At 37.9% G+C, this 22,104-nt stretch overlaps 1 protein-coding gene across 1 annotated transcript; it reads left to right on the forward strand.

Annotated features, from left to right (window-relative positions):
• Positions 1 to 2,248: 2,248 nt before the first annotated feature.
• Positions 2,249 to 14,541, forward strand: LOC141435585 (salivary endonuclease-like). The gene is made up of 5 exons (XM_074098313.1): positions 2,249 to 2,425; positions 2,686 to 3,347; positions 9,283 to 9,444; positions 12,156 to 12,289; positions 14,137 to 14,541. The coding sequence occupies exons 1-5, from the start codon at positions 2,302 to 2,304 to the stop codon at positions 14,255 to 14,257; spliced, it is 1,203 nt and encodes a 400-aa protein (XP_073954414.1). The 5' UTR covers positions 2,249 to 2,301; the 3' UTR covers positions 14,258 to 14,541.
• The last annotated feature ends 7,563 nt before the right edge of the window (positions 14,542 to 22,104 follow it).

A 22,104-nucleotide genomic window follows, 5' to 3' on the forward strand; every position in this document is an offset into this window, starting at 1 on the left:
AATTAGGGGTGGTCTGGAACTGTTAAGAACACAATTTGACTACATTTGATTTTTGCCTAGAGCTTGTTGTGGCTACTGCATAATGGGTCGAACACACAAATCTACTAAAACTCAAATTAACTATACGTTATGCCTATCCAATTTATTAAAAGTGTAAACAAACTGAATTCATCAAAATTCTTGTTTAAACACTCACTGGATCGAATCAATAACACATTTATTTATAATTCGTGTCTTTTCTTTTAACTAGATGTTTAATCACTTTTTTCACCAAAATTCACTTGATTTCAATATTTATTTTTCATTTGAAAAATCTTCGTTTAAATCTGACGTTATTTCTTGATTGAAACATGTGTATAATCTGTAGTAGCATAGACTAGCGCAGAGATGGTGGAAAATTTGACATTTTAAAAATCAATTTATGCGCGGATGAATAAGCGATTTTTATTTACTTTCCTTAAAATTAAAAAATAGTTACTGCTTTTATAATTGCATAAACAGTTTTTGGAATGAAATTAAGTATTGTAAATAATAAACAAGACAAAAATACTTTGATCTATTCAATTAATAAATTAATCGATTTACTGAACAGATTAATTATTTTTCAATAGGTTCTAGGTTTTCACATCATTGAATGTCTGTGGTCGGATAAATGGCGTCTTTGTTTACACTTTTCATAAATTGGATCGAAATACAATATAGTGCATATTTTTCCTACATAGCATAGTGACATTTAGTGACATGAATCCAAATTGTCCGGACATCCAGGTAGATAGATAATACGGTAATTGACAACTCCTGATTTTGCCATATCTTAATATTATTATGAAAATATAGATATACAGATAGTGTTTAGCGAAGAGAAAATTTAAATCGGTTGAAAATTGGATTTAAAGTGATTTTTTGAAAAATCTATACTTGTCTCTTTCTCAAACGCTTTTCTCTATGCAGCAAGTATGGTGGTACTGGCGTGTGACGTCACATGCCAGTATGTCTTTCTCTATCTAATCTTGAATTTCAAACCTTTTTAACTTTGTTATTTGTAAAGGTAGCTTAAAAATTGTTTTTCTATTCGATAACAGGCATTCTGTAGTTTTAATTTATAAAACATATACAAAATAGTCAAATACCGTATTAATTATTTCCCATCTTTTAATGTTTGTTTACCAAGTTTATAATTATTGAACATGAAACTACCGTGAGACTCGCTCATTAAATGATATTGTAACGGATAACTCACGTCTTAAATCGACGTTGGCTCGACCTGTTTCGGGCTATTTCGTAGCCCTTCTTCGAGCGAGCGAGCACGCGATTCGGTGGCTGCCGCGCCGCAACACGCGTACTACGCGCCACCGCTCTGCTCGCGCGACTGCCCGACGAAACGCAGCGTCGTTCTATTCTTCTAATTATTATTATGAGCCGAGCTCCGTCGACACTGTTTCTGTGTCGAGTCAAATTGGGAAAAATGGCTGTAGTGGAGTGGTTACATTTTTTGACCTCGCCTGTACATTCAAAAACAAAAGACAACAGTAGGCAAAATGTGTTCAAGGTTTTTTCGGTAGTAGTCAATTTGTGTTTTAGTAGATTTGAGTGTTCCATCCATTAAATAAAATTCAAGGCGGTTTTATATGACGATTCAAATTTAAGATTGTTTTTTTGGAATCTTTTTGTATTTTTAATTTCAATTCCAAATTTTTTGTTACTTTTACGGTCATCCCGTATACCATATCAAAAATACAAACTGAAATAGCATAAGCATAGAAGAACCAGAAAAATAACACCAGCGTTGGGAATCGAATCCAGATCCTCGGCATAGCGCTGGTCTTATTTTTCTGGTTTTTCTATGCATCTCTATATTTCAGTTTGTATTTTCGATTCAAATTTATTAATATTTTGTGGGTAGTTTTTGTTTTATTTGAGAAAAAATATAGGTGGGTACTTAAGGAGTTACAGTGACAAATGAAAACGTTTGTTGTGGTTTGTAAGACGGTTGTGTTGCGCTGAAGACGTGCTCTGGTTGAGTTCGAAACGCGTCAGTGTTTTTTGGTGGTGGTGATAGATGGGTTTGTGTGATTTAATGTGTGTGTTCTTACAGTGTGGAGGTGGGGGAACTGTATGAACGCGCATATTTTGCAAAAACTTAGCTATCATAACATAAGGTTGTGGGTGAGCAAAGAAATTCTTTTAGTTCATTGATATGGACCTCCGCAAAGTAACGCCTGATAAGCCTGATTCAATAAATTAAACTTTCAATATAAAAAAAAACTTTTTTAGGTAAAATGGCTTCATAATGGAGCAAGTATGGACTACGATGAACTAGCGTACAGTCTGCAAATGTATAGTCCCAGTGTTAAAGGTCGATATACGTGTATAGTTAGTAATGAATTCGGCAGTGCTCAACACGAATTTGTAGTTAAAACTTTCGGTACGTATTTATTATTTTAATTATTTCTTGTCTGTAACGATTATGGTAATAACAAGGAGGTTTATGGGGGGAGGCCTATGTCCAACAATGGACGTCCTACGGTTTATATGATGATAATGTTAATCACGCTTACGAGTGTATTCTTTAAAAATAATGATGGAATAAAATGACACGATAGAAAAGTACTAAGTTCTTTGCCATCAAGTAGTATTTACGTAATTAACTAACTACATTTTCAGTTTTTATTTCGTTTGTTTCAGGATGCGCATTGGACATCAAGAATGATTTTAAAGGCAATGCACCTCTCATGCTTACTCCCAAATTAGAGATTCCCAAATTTGAGGTAGTTGATGGACACGTTAACATACCGAGAGACGAATATATTGTATTTTATTGCCCTGCGGGCTTCACTATTCTGCGCAAACGAGAAATTATGGTGACATGCGTAAATAATAAAATATTCGACTATGAAGGAACTAAACTTTCGTATTCCGATTTTAAATGCAATCATAAAGTAGACACTATACCTTTTAATACTAAACACAGATGCAATCACGGAAACTCGGAACTAATTGATATTGGATTTAACGCAAGGAAGAAATTCGTTCCAGTATACCAACTGTGTTGGGATGGAATTAAAACAGTTTACTCCAAATTGAATATACAACCAACATTGGCTAACATATTGCCTAATTATGGATTCAATAATGGACCGCACAGCTATTTGAATACGATATTCAACTGTAATAATCAAAATAATAAAATTACGGAAATTTTGGGTCTTGAATTCCACACGAGAGACAGCTGCTGCTTTGAAAAAAGACAACTTGTTAGTCCAAAAGATGTAGCTCCAGGGTTGTCACAAACTGCAACGTACATTTCACTAAATGTAGTACCTCATTGGAGTACTTGTAACTCTCAGGTAAGAATTATAACAAAAAATAAAACCGGCCCCAAAATACACTACGAAGTTAAAAATAACTAGGTACGGAATCTAGTTTCTTAGATTAATTTACCTAACCTTTTCTATTCAATCTTAAAAATATATTTTTACAGGGGCAGGTATAGGAATATCGGAATTTAATAATTTAAACTTAAAAAGTCGACGCTCAAAATATCGAAAATTAAAATATCGAATGATCTAAATATCTACTCGTACTATTATTATTTCGACGTCTGGAAGTTTTAAAAAACCCCGACTTACAAAAAAAACGCCTGAAAAAAACACGCCGCCAAAAAAGACAACTAAAAAGTAAAAAACAGGAAACTAAAGTACATATATGTTGTATTTTTTAAAGTATTAACCTTAGCGGTCCCCCGACACCGACGACGCTGAGATAAGACGCGGGCAACAGCTAGGTAGTGCATAATTATTTTGTACTTTTTTCAGGCGGCGTGTTTTTTTCAGGCGTTTTTTTTTGTGAGTCGGGAGGTTTTTAATTTTTTTAATTTAAGTTTTTTTTATTTCATTATTTTTAAACTGGTATGTTATTTTTTAAAAGTGTACTGGTAGGTGTGCGTAGGTGTGGTGTGGGGGTTATAGCACGCAGCACGGATTGCTGAGGACCTGGGTTCGATTCCCAGCGCTGGTCTTTTTTTCTGGTTTTTCTGAGCATCCATCAAAATCCACCAAAAGGAATCAAACACGACATAATATCTGCCATTATTTTTTCATGAGTATACTGGCTAAAATATCGAAAGTTCAAAATATCTATAATACTATCAATGGAAATCAACGTGTAAACAAATGTGGCTACTGACATTGGCACTTGACTGACGACTGGCTGACTGACTGAATGACGTTAGCTCTAGTGATGTGAATGCTCTTTAACATACTTCAATCAGCAGTAAATAAATTTTTGAATTTATTCATATTTCATTATTTAAGTATTTATTATTTGTATGTTACAGCTATGATAAATAGTAGCGAAATGAAAATACAAGTTTATTTATACCGCCTTATTTTTTTTTAATAAATAACTTCTGTCCAATGGGGCAAAAAGCAGAAATGGCGGGTGTAAGGTGACCCGGGGCTATTGTAGCTGGGGGGATATTGTATCTGAAACCGTCTGATGGCGTCCTTAGACGCCATTTTCTTCTCGGCCATTCTACGTTCTGTTCGAGTCAGAAGACTATCTTCACACAACACACATAAACATGGCGAGCATGGCGTCGTATGGACGCCATTAGACGGCCAGATACAATATCCCCCAGCTACAATAGCCCCGGGTTTACCATTATAAATATAAAAATAAGCTATACAAAAACGGCTAGACGGACTTTGATGAAAATTTGGTAAGTAGATAGCTGAACATCTGGAATAACACATAGGCTACTTTTTATCCCGTTATTCCACGAGATAGGGATAAAATCTCGAAATAACAACCGCTGGAGTCATGAAATTTGGCATGCTTGTTTTAATAATGTCAATATTACGAATAAGTTAATAGGTATGCTTATGAATCGCTCTACAACCTGAACCAATAAAATTCCTCATTTGCAGAGCCAGCCATAATTATCGTAGGTAAGGTTGGTTCAGTCAAATAATTAATTTTGTAGGTACAGCACTAAATTTCCAGAGACTAGACCGACCATAGACCAACTTCGGTGAGGAAAATATCATGTCAATTTGACAAATATAACGGATTTTCGTCTTCCAATTATTAAATATAAAATAACATTTTACACGATTATTTAATGATAAAGTGATTGTTAAAAAACAGTGGTGAGTTCATTGGATGTGAATATGATCGGGATTGCATCAAATGAAGTAACTACGGAGTAATCGTGAAAAATGCTTTGTTTACATATTGATTTTTTCCATTGAATTACGTACAACGAATGATCGAATAAGTTAACGTCGAAACACCAAAAATCAACCGTCAAAAACCTAGCTTTAGAATTTCGAAAATCAAAATAGCGAAGAATGAGGTTCAACTATGTCCAAAACTAAACAAAAGGTAATAATACAGGTCTACGCTCCGACCAGCCAGAGTACAGATGAGGACAATGAACTCTTTTACGACGACATTTTCGGAAGCCTTAGAACTAAAAAAGTGCAGATACCAGATCCTGCTTGGCGATTTCAATGCTAAAGTTGGGTCAGATAGGAAGGGTCTTTTGGCGTCTGGAATGAACGTGGACAGGATGTGATAAACTTTGCGGAACGGAATGGGCTTTTTGTAATGAATACATTCTTTAAAAAGAAGAGCAAACGGCGATGGACGTGGACAAGCCCAAATGGTAGCGTCAAAAATGAAATCGACTATATACTCTACAATAGGAAGGATATTATCACAGACGTATCAGTTCTTAATAAATTTAACTCTGGGAGTGATCACAGAATGGTTAGGGCTACCATGAAAATAAATTTCAAGAAGGAACGAAGCAAAATAGTCAGCAAGCCCATAGCTAAACAGCACATCACTGGTTTCCCAGACGAGGAATTTGAGAAGAAGTGGAATGCGAAGGCGATAACAGGAATATCACTAACCTTGACGAGAGATATGGCCATTTCACAGAATCGATATCAAATTTAGCAAAAAGACATTTTCCAAAGACTATCAGCAGCAGACAAAAGAAGCTTACTGACAAAACTGGAAAACTCTTGGAAAAACGTCGAAATATACCCGCGGACAGCTTGAATACACGAGAACACCGTGCTTTGACTCGTACCATTACACCAGAATGATTCAAGACCAGTCGCAGGTGGTAGGACCTTGTGCAAGGTCCGCCCGGTTTGCAACTACCATCTTGCTCGCTAATCCTGCCGTGAAGCAGCAGTGCTTGCACTGTTTAGTTTCGGCGTGGAGAGTAAGACAGCCGGTGAAATTATTGGAACTTGAGGTATCCCATCTTAGGCCTCTAGGTTGGCAACGCATCTGCAATCCCCCTGGTGTTGCAGGTGTCTATGGGCGGTGGTCAGCCACTTGCTCCTTTGCCATCCAGTCAAATAAAAAATAAAAAATAAGACCGTAGTAACATATAACACTAGACTTTAGTATTATTTTTAGTATTACTACAGATGTTTATGGGCCTTGGTGATCTCTTACCATCAGGAGACCCTCTTGCTCGTTTGCCATCCAATCGAACAAAAAATAAAAAAAGACCTCATTGAGGAAAATAAAGGCCCTAAGGTTTTTCTGAAGTCGCTGCGGAAAGGAAGATGCATGATGATGCCGTTGGAGGATGAATCCGGAACGGTACTTACAAAACAGATGGAGATTCTGCAAGTAGCAGAAAGATTATACGGCAATTTATACTCCTTGTATATTTCGGAACCAACAAGCCAGGATCCACACGATAAACGAGCAAAACTCCGCAAACACCTTACTGAGGATCTCCCTGAAATCAGCATACACGAAATAAAATAGGCTCTTAAGGAAATGAAAAAGCTTAAGGCCCCTGGTGAAGATGGAATAACAGTGGCACTTCTAAAAGCAGGTGGACGCCCAATACTCATGGAACTCAAATGGCTGTTTTATGAGTGCTTATTCACGGGACAAGTACCATCAAGCTGACGTAATAGCATAGTCGCCATATTCCACAAAAAAGGCAGCAAGCTTTAGCTGAAAAATTACCGTCCTATATCTTTATTGAGCCAAGTTTACAAGGCCTTTTCCAGAGTTATCACCAACAGGCTGGCACAACGAATGGATCATTTCCAGCCCCGTGAGCAGGTGGGATTTAGGAAAGGTTACGGAACGATTGACCATATCTTCACCTTAAGACAAAATAATCGAAAAGTCAGCGGAATACAAAAAAACCTCTGTATTTAGCTTTTGTTGATTACGAGAAGGCTTTCGATTCCGTAGAGCACTGGTCAGTATAGAACTCCCTAAAAAGATGCCAAATAGACCAAAGGTACATAGAAGTCCTGAAGAGCCTGAACAACTCAGCCACGTTGAAGATTCGCTTGAACGACTCCACAACGAATCCAATCCCGATTCTGAAAGGTGTACAGCAGGGTGATGTCATTTCCCCTAAGCTCTTGACAAATGTATCAGAAGACATTAAGACAGTACACTGTGATTCTCTTGGTATTAACATAGAGGGGGAGTACTTAAACCACTTAAGATTTGCCGATGATATTGTGATCATTGCGAACAACCGACACCATTTGGAACAGATGCTGCAATATCTACATAACAGCTCTATCCAAGTCGGTCTCCAAATGAACATGGAGAAAACAAAAATAATGGCTACGGCCGATCTTACTGCAAACCCAGTTCTAATAGGCAACACACACACCTTTGGAGCAAGTCAACGAATATGTGTAGGTATCTGGGACAAGTTATGACGGTAGGACGCCAAAACTTAACGAAGGAAACTGACCGCTTGGATGGGCCGCCTTTGGCAAACTAAAACCGGTATTCTCTGGATCCTTGCCCCAATGCCTTAAAACCAAGGTCTTTGATCAATGCGTTCTCCCAGTACTAACATATGCTTCCGAAACATGGCGTCTTACAGTAAACATGGTTAAAAAACTCAAAGTCGCTCAGAGATCCATGGAGAGAGCCATGTTAGGGCTTAGTTTGAGAGACAGAGTGCGGAATAAATGCATCCGGAAACGCACCAAAGTAACAGACATGTTGATACGCATTGCACGACTGAAATGGAACTGGGCAGGGCATGTGGCACGCCGAGTGGATAATCGCTGGGCCCATAGAGTGCTGGTGTGGAGACCACGGACCACAAGAAGAAGTGTAGGCAGACCCCAGATGAGATGGTCTGATGACATAAAGAGTTACGCCGAACCGTATTGGCTCAGGAAGACGGAGAATAGGACGGAGTGGAGGAAATTAGGAGAGAGTTACATCCAGCAGTGGATAGATAAAGCCTGAAAAGGAAGAAGAAGATGTCCAAAACAAGCACGAGCCGAGCGGCCGGCGAGTGCCAAAATTAAATTCCGTATATCAGTATTTAACTATATTGTACCATACGATAGATAGTCGATATTTAGAATTTCGACATTTCGATCGTTCGTAATTTGAATTTACGATATTTTATTTGTCGACATTATGATTTTCGAAATTTAAGCATTCGGTAATTGTACCATTTGTTAATGTGTACTTTCGACATTGTGAATTTCGACCTTATGATCGTTCGACATTCTGATTTTCGATATTTTGACCGTCGATGTTTTTAAAGTCGATATTTTAATCGTCGATATGCAAATACCTACGTGTCCCTTTCCAGAAAATCAATCTATGAGAACAATATAAACAATTATTGCTAGTTTCGGAGTCGGATTCGTAGTTATGATTATTATGTTGAACTACCGTGTCTGGCACCAATCTAAAAATAGCATTAATTTCACAACCTACGGCCGAGCCGAGTAGCTGAGCTGAAAAAGTGCTAAAAGGGCGTAGGTACATGCAACAAGCGCTTAAGTGTAAACGCCGCAAACTTAAAACTTTGCTTGTAAAAATAATTAGGAGTCTTTAAACATACTTTAGGGTAGTCTGGCAGGGATCGCCCCGCCACATAGTGCCTGACAAAGAAGGATGTGATTTCCAATATCATTCTAAGTAAAATATATAAAAATTGGGTTTTATACTATAACGAAATTCAAGTTTAAATTTTATCATGTTTGATAAGTAAAATTATTTCCAAAAGCGCTCAATATCCGAACTTCAATTGGGGATCATTCTTACCTGTGTTAGCACCATAGTTTTTATGTAAAAAAAACTTTCAGCCTTTATAGGTACTATGACGAAGGTCTGGCTCGACTGGGATCTGGCTCTATAAACTGTTATCTTTAAAAAGTCACGATTTTTCAAAAAATCGCCAATAATCAAATTTTCAATCGAAACCGAACAGTAGCCCTCATTGCCAATGTTTTTTTTTTGTTTCAGAACTGGGATGATGTCGAGCAGCGTATTAGAACGCTGGCAGTGACAGCAAACCACGAGTTGCAGGTGTGGACTGGAGTGGCTCAGGACTTGCGGCTGCTTGATACGTCTTCCACTTTAAGGAACATTACTTTAAATCAACAAGTATCAAAGTACTTGTGGAAGGTAATATTATAAATTAATTTAAATTTATTGCTACAAGTTTTGAACCTTCTACGCTAGTTAGTATTTATATCTTCCGCCCATAATAAAGCAAATGCCCAAGGATTTATTCACGACACTTCTCGAAAATGTGGCCATAAATAACCTAAATCCGGTACACAAAACTGCCTTTATATGTACATTTAACAGCGGACTCATGTGTGGCTCGCAAAACACGTATCAATATATGTATTTAATAGTAAGATACGACTTTTTAGAATATATTTCAGATTTTCATTCCGGCGTGCAGAAACGGCAATCGGACCAATCAAAAGTAATCGTCTGCTGCATGTGAAATTAAATTTCACCGGTGTCAGTACTTAATCACGAATAACTTTTTCACGAAAACTTTTTCACGAACGACTTTATCACGAATAGACTTTATTACGAAAATACCATATTTTATCACGAAAACTATTTCACGAAAACTTTTTCACGAACGACTTTATCACGAAAAAACTTTATCACGTAAACTATATCATGAATAGACTTTATCACGAAAAATGTTTGTTACTTCTTCACGCTTCTTCGTGACCAACTGGATTTTTTTTATAGTGGCAAGTGGCCAGTGCGAAAAGGTTGGAGGTTGGATATCAGTAAATTTAATTTATTATTATTCTCTTCTCTTTTATAGTATTTTACTTTCCTCGCAGTCGAAATGAAAAGTAGAGTGTCTAACTCGGGTGAAATTACCCATTTCCCTTCGAACTATTGAACTCGGATGAAATGGCTCACTTTCCACCCTTGGTTATCAATCTACTATTTCCATGCAGCGTTTCCAGGATGTATGCTCGGGCACTGAGCAGCCTGGCCACAATATACGTATTGTAGCCTGGCTGTTCAACCAGTGCAGTGCCGTGCGTAGCAGGCTTAAAAAGTTAATGCTGTGGTGTTTTTTCATACTTTAAAAAATTAAAGCATTTTGTGCATATTATGCGTTAAAAAAAAAGAACAAAAAGTCATATTATGCTACTATGAAATATATATTTAGATACGATCTGTTAGCGTGACGTGCTACATTTTTGTCGTGTTTTCGAGCCTTAAATGAGTCAGCTATTAAATGTGCCAACAAATATAAGCAATTTTTAACCGACTTCACAAAAGGAGGATGTTCTATGTTCCAATGTTCGTATTTTTTATGTATGTTAACCGATTACCAAGGCTCGGATACCGGTTAAATTTCCAAACCGTTATCATGTACTTGGCGCAAAACCTTTTCATTTTAGTTTCGTTCACGAAACCGTTATTTTTAAACCGGTTTTTAAGGGGACATTTCCATGAAGTTGTTGTCAGATTAACCGGTTTACGTAGAACAATAAAAACCGGTTTATTCCAGCGCAGGATAAACGTCGCCGCCCGCCGCCGGCCGGCCAGCTGTCACTCGTCGAATAAACTGATTTATTTAGGTTATAGTTAAGTTCGGAGTTAAACCGAAATAAACCGGTATTTACCGCTATTTTATAAACCGGTTCCGAGCCTTGCCGATTACTTAGTCAATTGTAGACCGATTTTAAAAATGGTTTTTTTATTTGAAAGGGGTTCTGAGGTGGTCCCATTGTCATCTGATGATGGGATCCTAGGGAAATCGAGGGCAAACCTCAAATTTTATAGGCACACCTATGGCGATTTTGGCATTTTTAGCATAAGCATTTACATTCAGAAAGTATAATTTGGTAAACTGGACCTGATGAAGAAGACCGTAGATGACCAATGGAACTCGTCAAAGCTAAGTAATGCTCGCTCGTCTATAAACGATCATGATTAATATACCTAGATAAGCGACTAAGAAGCAGCTGTGGGCTACTTGCACTACTTACAACTACTTATATATATTTACCCTTACTTACTTAATCTACTTTCTCTAGTTATACCCACTAATTACAATTTTTTTCCTACTTTACATATCTATACTTACATATTAATAACTAATCACACACGACACAGGCACACAAACATTCATCAATTCACATTATATTCCCTTATTGCTTATTGTGATACGCTTCCTATTCTTCTGAACTTCCTATTATTCTTGTGTGTGCTTCTTTACTTTACTCCTTCTGTACGCTACGAAACACTAAAAAATGAGAAATATAGATTTTTTTTAACAAAAAGTAACTAAAACCGACTGAGGCACCAACTTCGAGCTAGCAGGTACCTAGAAAAATATTTTCAAGGGTTTTGAAGTCGGTTCCATTTTTCGTTATTTTTTAATTTTTTTGGAGTCTGTTTTACTTTTTTGTTAAAAAAATTATTTTGTATACTGGATTTAGGTTTTCAATGGCCACAGTGTCGTGAAATAACTATGTTTCTTCCTTTATTTTCTTAATATAATCCAATAAAGTCAATGTCTAAAACACACTTGCATTTATTGCGATTTTTCTCTTATTACACATTGTACTTCATTACTTTTGAGAGCTTCCATCTATGAGGCTCTATTTCGGAATAAAAAATGTGTTTTTCACGAACCAATAGAACCACCAGAGATGTGCTGTGCGAGGATAGGTATTTACTTATCGCTTCATTTGAAGCGTTTCTATTTGTTCACGAAAAACACATTCCTCGCAACACATCTGGTTAAAACACAGCCTCTATCTGGTTTTGGTAATAAGATTCAGTGTGAAATACTAGAAACCACTAATCTAACTATCTTTAACAGAGTTCGTTGAATTCTACAGGTTATCCAAGACCCTGCAAGCAAGGCATCACTGGCCATCATCCAAGTTAACGTTCCTGACCTGGAGCTGAGGGAGGCGTTGAACTACCGCCGTTGCAATGACGTATGTGGTCAAGTGCGATGGATGCAAAGCAGGTAAAAAAATCTGTAGAATCTAAGACAAAAACTGACCAGTATGCTAATTAACAAGCGATTTTACGTACGATAAATGTAAGGGATGATTTACAGCAAAATGTCTCGTGTATGATCATGCACACGATCGCACAGGACACAATTTTACTGGTTAGCGTTTAGAAAATCGGCACGCTATAAGTCATTTGGCTCTGTACTGTATGTAGGTGCTCAGTAAAGATGATCTCTTTCTAGTCGTGCACTCTTGACAGAGACGTCGTGGTCACATCTCTTCTTGTGCCATCGATGCTCTCGCGATACGGCCATCTATTGTGATCGTTTGTAGAGTAACAGCAACGGTGCTCGACCGACGGTACGTCCTGACCGTCAGCGCTGACCGTCGGTTGCGAAAATTAATTCAGTGCTACGCTGACGGCGAACTGCGACGCGTGTGTACAGTTCACAGGTCGGTCGCTCCGGCAGCGAAGCACTGAACGCATCCATACAATTTCATCTCATAGCTCGTCGGTCGACCGACGCCGCGCGACCGACAAGCCGGACCGAAGGCTCGACCGACCGTACGCGCGCACCAAATCACGCGCGTACCGTCAGCATAGCTGTGTGCGCATTCATAGACTTGCATAGATATAGCTACGCTGACCACTGTTTCCAGCCTAAGAAACCCTGGTATAAAAGAACACCCGCAATTCCTTTTAACCTCAACTTTCCCTTGCACTTCCAGCCGTTCCAAGAAGTCCTTGTTACGGGTGATGTGGTGACGATACCTGTGATATTAGAAATGAATCACAATCATGAAATAGAAATAGAAATAGAAATAGAAATAGAAATAAACTTTATTGTTATTACTGTGTACATAATAGGGTGTTTACAAAAGGTTATAAGTCTCAACAGTGAATGAATGAATGAATGTTCAATGAATTTTATTCTGGGACAACATCCCTCTACAAACTAATTATGTCAACTTTGCAACTGGCAACTTTGTTGGTCAATGTTAGGTGTTATAGTAAATGTTTTATTGTACTGTTACAAACGGTAGTACTGTTTGTGCCCCGTAGACATAAATAAATAAAACGTGAATTGAAAATACAAACTGAAATATAGATGCACAGAAAAACCAGAAAAATAAGACCAACACTGAGAATCGAACCCAGGTCCTCGGTATTCCGTACCGCGTGCTATACCGTTACACCACTGTTGGTCAACGGCACAGACACGAATTTCCCCTATGCACCACATTTCTCAGCTTGTTTGTTTCTTATTTAGCCACTTTAGCAGTGACGCTAGCGACATCTATGCCGTAGCCCTCATCGAGAAACTTTCGGCATTCCATTGGAACCAACCGCTCACCCGGACAAGAGATGTCGCTATTAAGCAATCAAATTAAGATTGGTCTTTTGGAATCTTGTTCGGGTGAGCGGTTGGTTCCAATGGAATGCTGAAAGTTTCTCGATGAGGGCTACGGCATAGATGTCGCTAGCGTCACTGCTTAAGTGGCTAAATAAGAAACAAACAAGCTGAGATATGTGGTGCATAGGGGAAATTCGTGTCTGTGCCGTTGACCAACAGTGGTGTAGCGGTATAGCACGCGGTATGGAATACCGAGGACCTGGGTTCGATTCCCAGTGTTGGTCTTATTTTTCTGGTTTTTCTGTGCATCTATATTTCAGTTTGTATTTTCAATTTAGGTTTTACGGGATGACCGTAAAAGTAAAAATTTGGAATTGAAATAAAAAATACAAAAAGATTCCAAAAAACCAATCTTAAATAAAACGTGGTCTTCATATTTGCTAACTATATCTTTGATTAAAGTTAGTAACCCTTTCTCATAATTTTCTTTTCGTCTTTAACAGTCACTGGCGTAGCGTGCGTCGCGGTTACACCTACTGCTGCAGCTTGTCAGACTTCGAGCTTGCTTTCAGCTACTCCGGTGAATTCCCGCCATACACCAAACTACTCAAGGATGTAGATTAGCCTATTTATAATAATATGTAGATAGCCCAGACGAATAAACGTGTAATCGCAAAACTGCAACTTTAGAGGAAAAATAAAATCAACTTTCACGGAGATGATTAACAGTTGTGGTAGCCAGGGTAAAATATTTACACGGTTTTGTAGGTAATTTTGATATCGATCTAATGTTATATTACTGTTATTGTTAATGTAATATTTTACCCTTATTGACGACCATTTTCCCGTATTTTCTTTATTATTTAAAACCCTTTTATTATTTTATTCACATAATAAAATATCAAGACATTTTGTATTTTTTTTTGGGCTCAGAATGACTTCGTCCACAGTCCCATTTCGCCACCTTCTTAAATCGTCCTCATTCGCATTAGAAAACGTTCCGCTAGAGGCACTGGGGTACCATGATCTTTTCATAAACGATCCAAACGCAGCGCAGTTCAATTTAGGCACCTAAACTGAATCGTCGAAATTGGTACCACGACGTTTATTTCTCAGAGCTGATTCTCAATACTTTACAAGTGAATGAAAGACCGATATTGTCTCTGGTCCGAAACTGAAACGCTAAGTCGCGAAAAGGGGGGCGCTCTATATGCAAACCAAATATTGTATACTAAAACCTCTTTATTTTGGAAAACCATAACTCTATGTCATTCCGTGTCTTAGCAACCGTTGTGTTATTACAAATAAATGTTTACGCTGTCACTAATCCACGAGTCTCTTTTCTCACTGAAAACATTAGTTTATACCTATGAAAAGTTATAAAACTTGAATAAAAGTTTAAAAGTTCTTGAAATTTTAAAATTTCCAAGTAAAACACTTAAAATTCCAAAGAATTTGACAGAATGAGTAACTTATACTGAATCGCTAAATTTGATAATGAAGCGATTCAATTCCCACTCAAGTTTAAGCGTCATGGTACGAAAACCGCATGAAAGTGAATGAAAATGTCTGTATCGCTGTCGTTGAACCGTGCTTGAACTCAATCGCAAAAGTAACGTCGTGGTACGAAATAGCGATGCAGTTCAGTTTAGAGCCTAAAACTGAAATCGTATTAAGAGAGCGTGGTAGGTCCCCTGTTCGTGTTCCATACAAATTGAGATTTTAAACGCGAACGCGATCGAGACGTATTTGTAACCGAATACTTACACTAAGGGTACTGATTCGCCAACATTTTACATCGTCACTTTCCTATATTGTCCGCTTTCTTACGTGGCCACAGTACCGGATCGTCAACATTTCGACTACAGTGCTAACAAGTCAACATTCTGAGTGGGTAATAAAATAAAATATTAAATTAAAAAAAAAAACCTGATGCCAAAACTAAAAGGAAGAAAAATAAGCCTAGTGTTCAAAGTTCAAATCGGGACCCATTACTAAGTTTTTTGAGCGTCGATTTAAATGGGTCCGACTGTTGAACTTCAAAATTAGCTACTTGACAGAGTTTTAGATCACTAGGCTTATTTTTGTTCCTTTTTAGTTTTGGCAGTCGGTTTTTTCGATTTATAAATTTTAATGTTATTATTTTATTAATATTTATGTTTGGCGACGGCGTGAATCGGAAAACAACCGACTTAGGCATAAATTATATTTATTCTACTATAGAACGATGTACATTACTGGCCGCGCACTGCTGTCCGTATATATCCCAACGGGGTAGGAGTATATCCGAGACAGCAGTGTATTTCTAATACTATGACACTTAGTAGAGTAAGCAAGGGATAACCGCGATAAGCGTGCGATTCTACGACCGAGTTGAACAAAATAAATCTTGCTCTGCCTCGAGGGTCATAAAACTAGGGAAGACAAACGTTAGCGTGTTGTAATTCAACAGACAGCGCCATCTAGTAGCTAGCTTTGTAACTAGCGTTTGTGCTATACTGTTAGGACCGGATTGAGAGGGTGCTGGTAGCGGCATCTGTTGGCGTGTTTATAGTGTTACAATGTTTTATTTTACACTTTTTTGATATTTATGTGAAAGCGGTAGATTAAAAGTATTATAACCTATAATATTTAGAATGGGCTAATTATTAGCTTTCATTTGATACTCATATTGTTACAATACAATTTTTTTTTCATTCCTCCGCCATATTTTTTTTTACCGACGCCATATTGAAATATTATATAGCCTATGTCACTCCAACAGTTATAATCCAATGATACCTCATATGTTAAAATCCGTCTAGCCGTTTAGGCTGCAGCGAGGACCAAAGAAATGGGCATATACATACATAATACGCTCGAATAACATATATACCTCCTTCGGGCAGTCAGGTAAAAAAAAAGGTATATTAATAAATCTTGATCACAATAATATTATTTTACGCAACTTTAGTAACCGCTTAACTTAAATTGGCAATCATAGCGGCTTTGGCTTTGCGTTTTTAACCCCCGATGCAAAAATAAGTTGGACCGTGTGTGTCTGTGTCTGTCTGTGGCACCGTAGCTCTTATCCGGCGGATCGATTTGAATTATATTTTTTTTTATTTGAAAACAGGTTTTCTAGCAATGGTTCTTAGATATGTATCATTAAAATCGGTTCAGCTGTTTTTGAGATATTGAACTTGGAAGTGACAAAGTCGGGAGTTTCCCGACTTTTTGTTGGTAAGGTTATTCTTTTCGTGAGTGATTAAATTGTTTGACTTTTTCTACTGTTCTTTTCATACCATTGATTTTAACTATTAAGGGCCATGTCGATTGAAAATAAAAAATCCAAATTGACACTAACATTATTTTTAAGGATTTTCACCATGAATTCCGTTAGATGCCTGCATTTGATTTCATTGCGTCTAATTGATGTATTCATTTGTCGACTTTGTTGGAGTTCAAACACATTACAGTTGTATTATAAAAACAAGGTCAGTAAATCATAAACAATATAATAATTATACCGACATTAGAGTTTTGGAGCATCTGAACAATAGACGTTACTTTGGCCAAGGGCAAACTAACACGTTGTTTCTCAAATCGAGTGATTATTGTATCGGGGCATGATCTAAGGTCGATGCTAATGATAAGTTTGAATCCTTTAATGTTAGCGCTAAGCGTTTAGAATTTCAGTTACAAATCGTGACCTAGAGACCCCAGATGGGGCGATTGGCAAGGTCCAGCGAATTTAGTAAAATGTAGTGCCAAAATGGGTCGTTTAACCTATGGGTCGTTTAACCCTGAACACTTTGAAGTTTATATCAATTATAATATATCTAGGAAGATTTGCAATCCCCGGTCCCTACAAATCAACGCACGTAAAAAGAGCTCCTGGCGATAACCTGCGCAGTGAGCGAAATATGGACCAAATTGGCGGCGGAGCAGTGGGGGACTGTCGCGCCGGGGCGCGCGGCTGTCACGCCATTGGCTTGTTAGTTGACAGATGCGCAAACGTACCCCCCTACTAGCCACCCAGAGTTCTTTTTACGTGCGTTGACTTGTACAATGCGTGAATTGGATTAAAGTTGTATGTATTAAAAATTTAAATGACTACTATTTATGGCGTGCATTGAGTAGCAGGGTAGGCAGCGCTACTGTGGCGGGGTGGTGGCGCGCTGGTGCAATGCTGGTTTTCTGACAGGTGGAATTTCGCTAGATGGCGTTAGTATAGTGAGGACCGTTTGACGTTACGTGCCATTCACGAAGACGCGTGATTCTGTCAAAATTAGACATTAATGACATTGTTATAAGAACCACGGCAGCGTCATCGTAAATAACTCTATATATACATGTAATTTGCTCATTTCGATACACGCCAGTCCCAAAGTTCTCAAACGGACTACACGATACTAGCGCGCGCAAACTGGCATGTCACAAAAAATCTTCGTTGAAATATTGTAGACGGTGTACTGGTATAAAATATTTGACACATATCCGCGTGCATTCAATAAAGAGCAACAAAGTTATCTTTACACTGCGCGAAGCCAGAACCAAAATGTTTGCAAAGTAAATTGCCACTATTTACTACCTGTGCGCTTCTTCCACCGGAACAAGTATATTTGTAGCACTAAGATGCCAAATTACATGTCAATGACACAATTTCGTCACTTTTCATAGAAAAATGACGAATTCTTGCCGAATATTTTGTGCAAATAACGGGCGATGCACGCAAATGTAAAGCGAATTGAGGTGTGAAAATATTTTGGGCTTTTGCAATTTTAACTTTTGACCTTTATTAAGCAGCTAATTGCGTATTCAAAGTATTTTTTGTGCCTGATTGATAAGACTGAAAAGCTGGAAACGCAAATTTGTCCCTACCTTTAATTCTGATGTTGATTACACGTAGGTAGAGCTAATATTATGGGAACCTAAATATTATCGTAGTTTTTTAAGTTTTAATGTATTTATTTAAACTAGAATATAACTATAGCTTTTACCCTAGCATATATTAAGCTACGAACTAGATTTTATGTTTTTTTATGTTTTGCTTAACAAGTAAATACAGGTAGGTAAATTGGTGGCTCAGTGAGTTCCCGAGTTTGATTTCTACGCCATCGCCATGTTTCCACCATATTCAAGAATAACAAAATTTACATACATAATTTGAATCTCCAAATAAACATATAATTCGAATCGAATCGAACCTTCTCACAATTTTTTACGAGAATTGATTGAGAATATACAACCTGTACCTAGAGGAGAACATACGGCCGGATGCGCGAAAGCATTTTTGTCCAAGTTGAAACGGAGACACGTCTCGCCATAAATCGTCTCGTCATAAATTGATTCAGCTGGGTAAGTTTAACGGAATAGGCGTGTCATTTTTTTTCTAGAATTCTTTTTCAGGCACATTGTTTTAGTGTACATAAAATACATGAAATTAACAGTTTACAAGAAAACTAACCTAAGATATCTTAAATAAATCCATACTTATATGTGTGTTTGTATGTATGTTCGTCTTTCACGTCGAAACGGAGCGACAGATCGACGTGATTTTTGGCATAGAGATAGATTATGGGCCAGAGAGTGACATAGGCTACTTTTTATCCCGGAAAAATGCACAGTTCCAGAGGAAACAGCGCGCGATAACCGATAGCCTATGTCACTCTCGGGCCCATTCTCATTGCCATTTTCCATTTTTTCCATTTCCATTCCATTCCATTCCAATCCATTTCATTCCATTTTTCATTCCGTTTTTCCATTATTTTCCATTTTTTTTTCATTTGCCATTTTTGCCATTCTCAATGCCAAAAATCACGTCGATCCGTCGCTCCGTACGGCGTGAAAGACGGACAAACACACAAACATACAAACACACTTTCGCATTTATAATATTATAGCATAGTATAGTATGGATTCGTAGGTAAACATGTTATTATAACAACCAAAAATTATAAAAAGAAAACCCGTCTTTTTAGATCTGCTTGTGGCAGGCTTCCCATGACGCTGGCCGCATTCGCATTGCCCCTTTGCACCGCAAGTGCGATCCACAGAAGCGTCCACCAACCGGGACGATAGGGCCGTTATAAAATTAAGTATTCATATGTTTTGCTAAGTCAGTAATTCTACTTGATTTCCAACTCTACACTCATAATTTGTATTTATCAGTTGCATTTCGACGTTTGTAGAAAAATATATAATCCGAATTATAAAAAACCTCGCCATATTGCGGAAAACCAATAAAACTAGTTTCTTGCACTGGTAACACTAAATTGAAATGTCATCTGTCTATGCTGTCAAAGGTTAACGTTGTTTGCGCATGCTATTTTAAAGTGTTATTTTGTGTTTTTGTGCGTTAAAATGCCGAAGATTATCCATAAACTTGGAAGAAAAATAATTCAGAATGTATAAAAGTATTTTTCATAGAAAAAGTACGGGGAATTAGAAAATATTCCTTCAAATAACATCAATGACACCGTTTCAATATGACTGGTAGGTATCGTATAGTAGCTAAGTGTAAAGAATGTTGCAATATAAAACGTAGAAGTGCGGCCCTCGCGTCAGGTTTTTTATATTCCTGGTCAGCCTTTACTGACCGTTTTGCTGTCAGTTTATTTTTTTTCTAATCTAAATACTATGCTACCTCACTTAAACAATTTAATTGGCACATGTTACATTCCTAAATTTTAGACTGGGCACAGTAAAAAAGGGATTTAAAAACACAAACACAACCTGATTTAAAACATAGTGTAATCGATTCTACTGTCGATCCTGAGCTGTCTACTTTCTGGTTTTCAGTTATTTAATGAACACCTTGTATACCTATTTAGAGCATGAACAACCGGCCCTTATGGCGTGAGCATGATGCGGCTGGACGGTTTCTAACAACAAGTAAATGTCAGGCCGTTGATTATACTCACATTTACGAGTAGGTATATATCATCTCGAGCCCATCCGGCTGCAAGGGTCACGGCCGCGCTGATTGATTTAAAGTTTATCTATAAAACAACGGCTTTGATAAGGTTAGCCCACTCAATGGGAAATTAAAAATTTATTAGTAATGTTCTGTCAATTTTATGAGTAACCTTGGTTGTCGTGTGAACCTCCGAGACTTTTTTATGGAATAGCGGGAAAGCTAGCAAACGGCTTGCCTGATGGTAAGCGATTACCGTTGCCCATGGACACCTGCAGTACCAGAAGAGTCACAAGTGCGTTGCCGGCCTTTTAAGTAGGGGTACGCTCTATTTTCACTTTAGCTTCATGCAGCATTGGTGACTCAAGAGTTGGATATGGTGTTTAGAAAATTAATGTTTATCGCGTTTCAATTTCAACTTTTTTATTTTCTGGCGACAGTTTGCTTTAAAAGCTCTTGGTGGCCTAGTTGTTTCACCTGTGGCCTGTCAAGTAGAGGATCATGGGTTCGGACCCGGGCTCACACCTCCGGAAACCGATCTCATCGGGCAATTTAAAGGTGTGCGCGGTTTCGTTCTTGGAGGCAATGCGGCCAGTGGAACTCTAATGAACTAAAACAATTACATTGCTCACCCGTGACTTTATAATAGCTACGTTATAAATGTGTGTTCATGCAGTTCCTCCATCTCCACACTGTAAGAACACACACATATCACACAAACCCGTCTATCACCACCACCACACTACACTGCCGTGTTTCGAACTCATGTTCACCATACTATACGGTATAGCATGGCGAACGGTAGTGTTGCTCTGAAGATGAGCTCTGGTTGAGTTCAAAACTCGTCAGTGTATTGTGTTGGTGATAGATGGGTTTATTTGATTTGTGTTTGTTCTTACACTGTGGAGGTGGAGGAACTGCATGAACATACATTTCTTGCATAAACGTAGCTATCATAAGGTTGCGGGTGAGCAAAGTAATTGTTTAAGTTCATTGTTATGTACGTTCGCAAAGTAATGCCTGATTCAATAAATTATTCAATGGAACTCTGACAGATTTGTTTTTTTTATGTATCTTTGGACTAGGTTCTATACGCAGGCTGTATGAGAAGTCCTTTTAAAAAACTATTTTAAAAACCTTTTAAAAAAAATGGCTTTAACACTATTTTAATACGTTTTTATGAAGGGTTGTAGTGCTGCCAATATAAAATCTAATCTTGATTCTGTTCATGGTACCACTGTAGACTAATAATAACTGGATAAATGATTTTAAACGTGGCTGCTCGAAGCACATCTGATGCTCCACACTGGTCGCCTAATCGAAGTCACTACTGAGGATGCTGTAGAAAAAGTCCATAATATCGTTCTTGACGACTGCCAGTAGGTACGTGAAATAGCTGAGAACATAGGCATCTCCACTGAGGATCGTTTTAACGCGGAATTGTTGGAAAAACGGGCAAAATTGCCCCCATAAGAAAATCCTCTTTCATCAAGACAATGCTCCACGCACGCACACCTCATATTATTGCAATGGCTTAAATCCAGGAGTTGGGCTTCGAGCTAGTGCCACATGC

Source organism: Choristoneura fumiferana, chromosome 15, assembly GCF_025370935.1.
Source record: "Choristoneura fumiferana chromosome 15, NRCan_CFum_1, whole genome shotgun sequence".
Lineage (NCBI taxonomy): Eukaryota > Metazoa > Arthropoda > Insecta > Lepidoptera > Tortricidae > Choristoneura > Choristoneura fumiferana.

Bases quoted from the DNA above. Each gene is read 5' to 3' on its own strand.
- LOC141435585 (XM_074098313.1), top strand. From the start codon at position 2,302: ATGGACTACGATGAACTAGCGTACAGTCTGCAAATGTATAGTCCCAGT. The intron at 3,348-9,282 runs GTAAGAATTATA...TTTTTGTTTCAG, and splicing joins GGAGTACTTGTAACTCTCAG to AACTGGGATGATGTCGAGCA. The intron at 12,290-14,136 runs GTAAAAAAATCT...CGTCTTTAACAG, and splicing joins GTGCGATGGATGCAAAGCAG to TCACTGGCGTAGCGTGCGTC.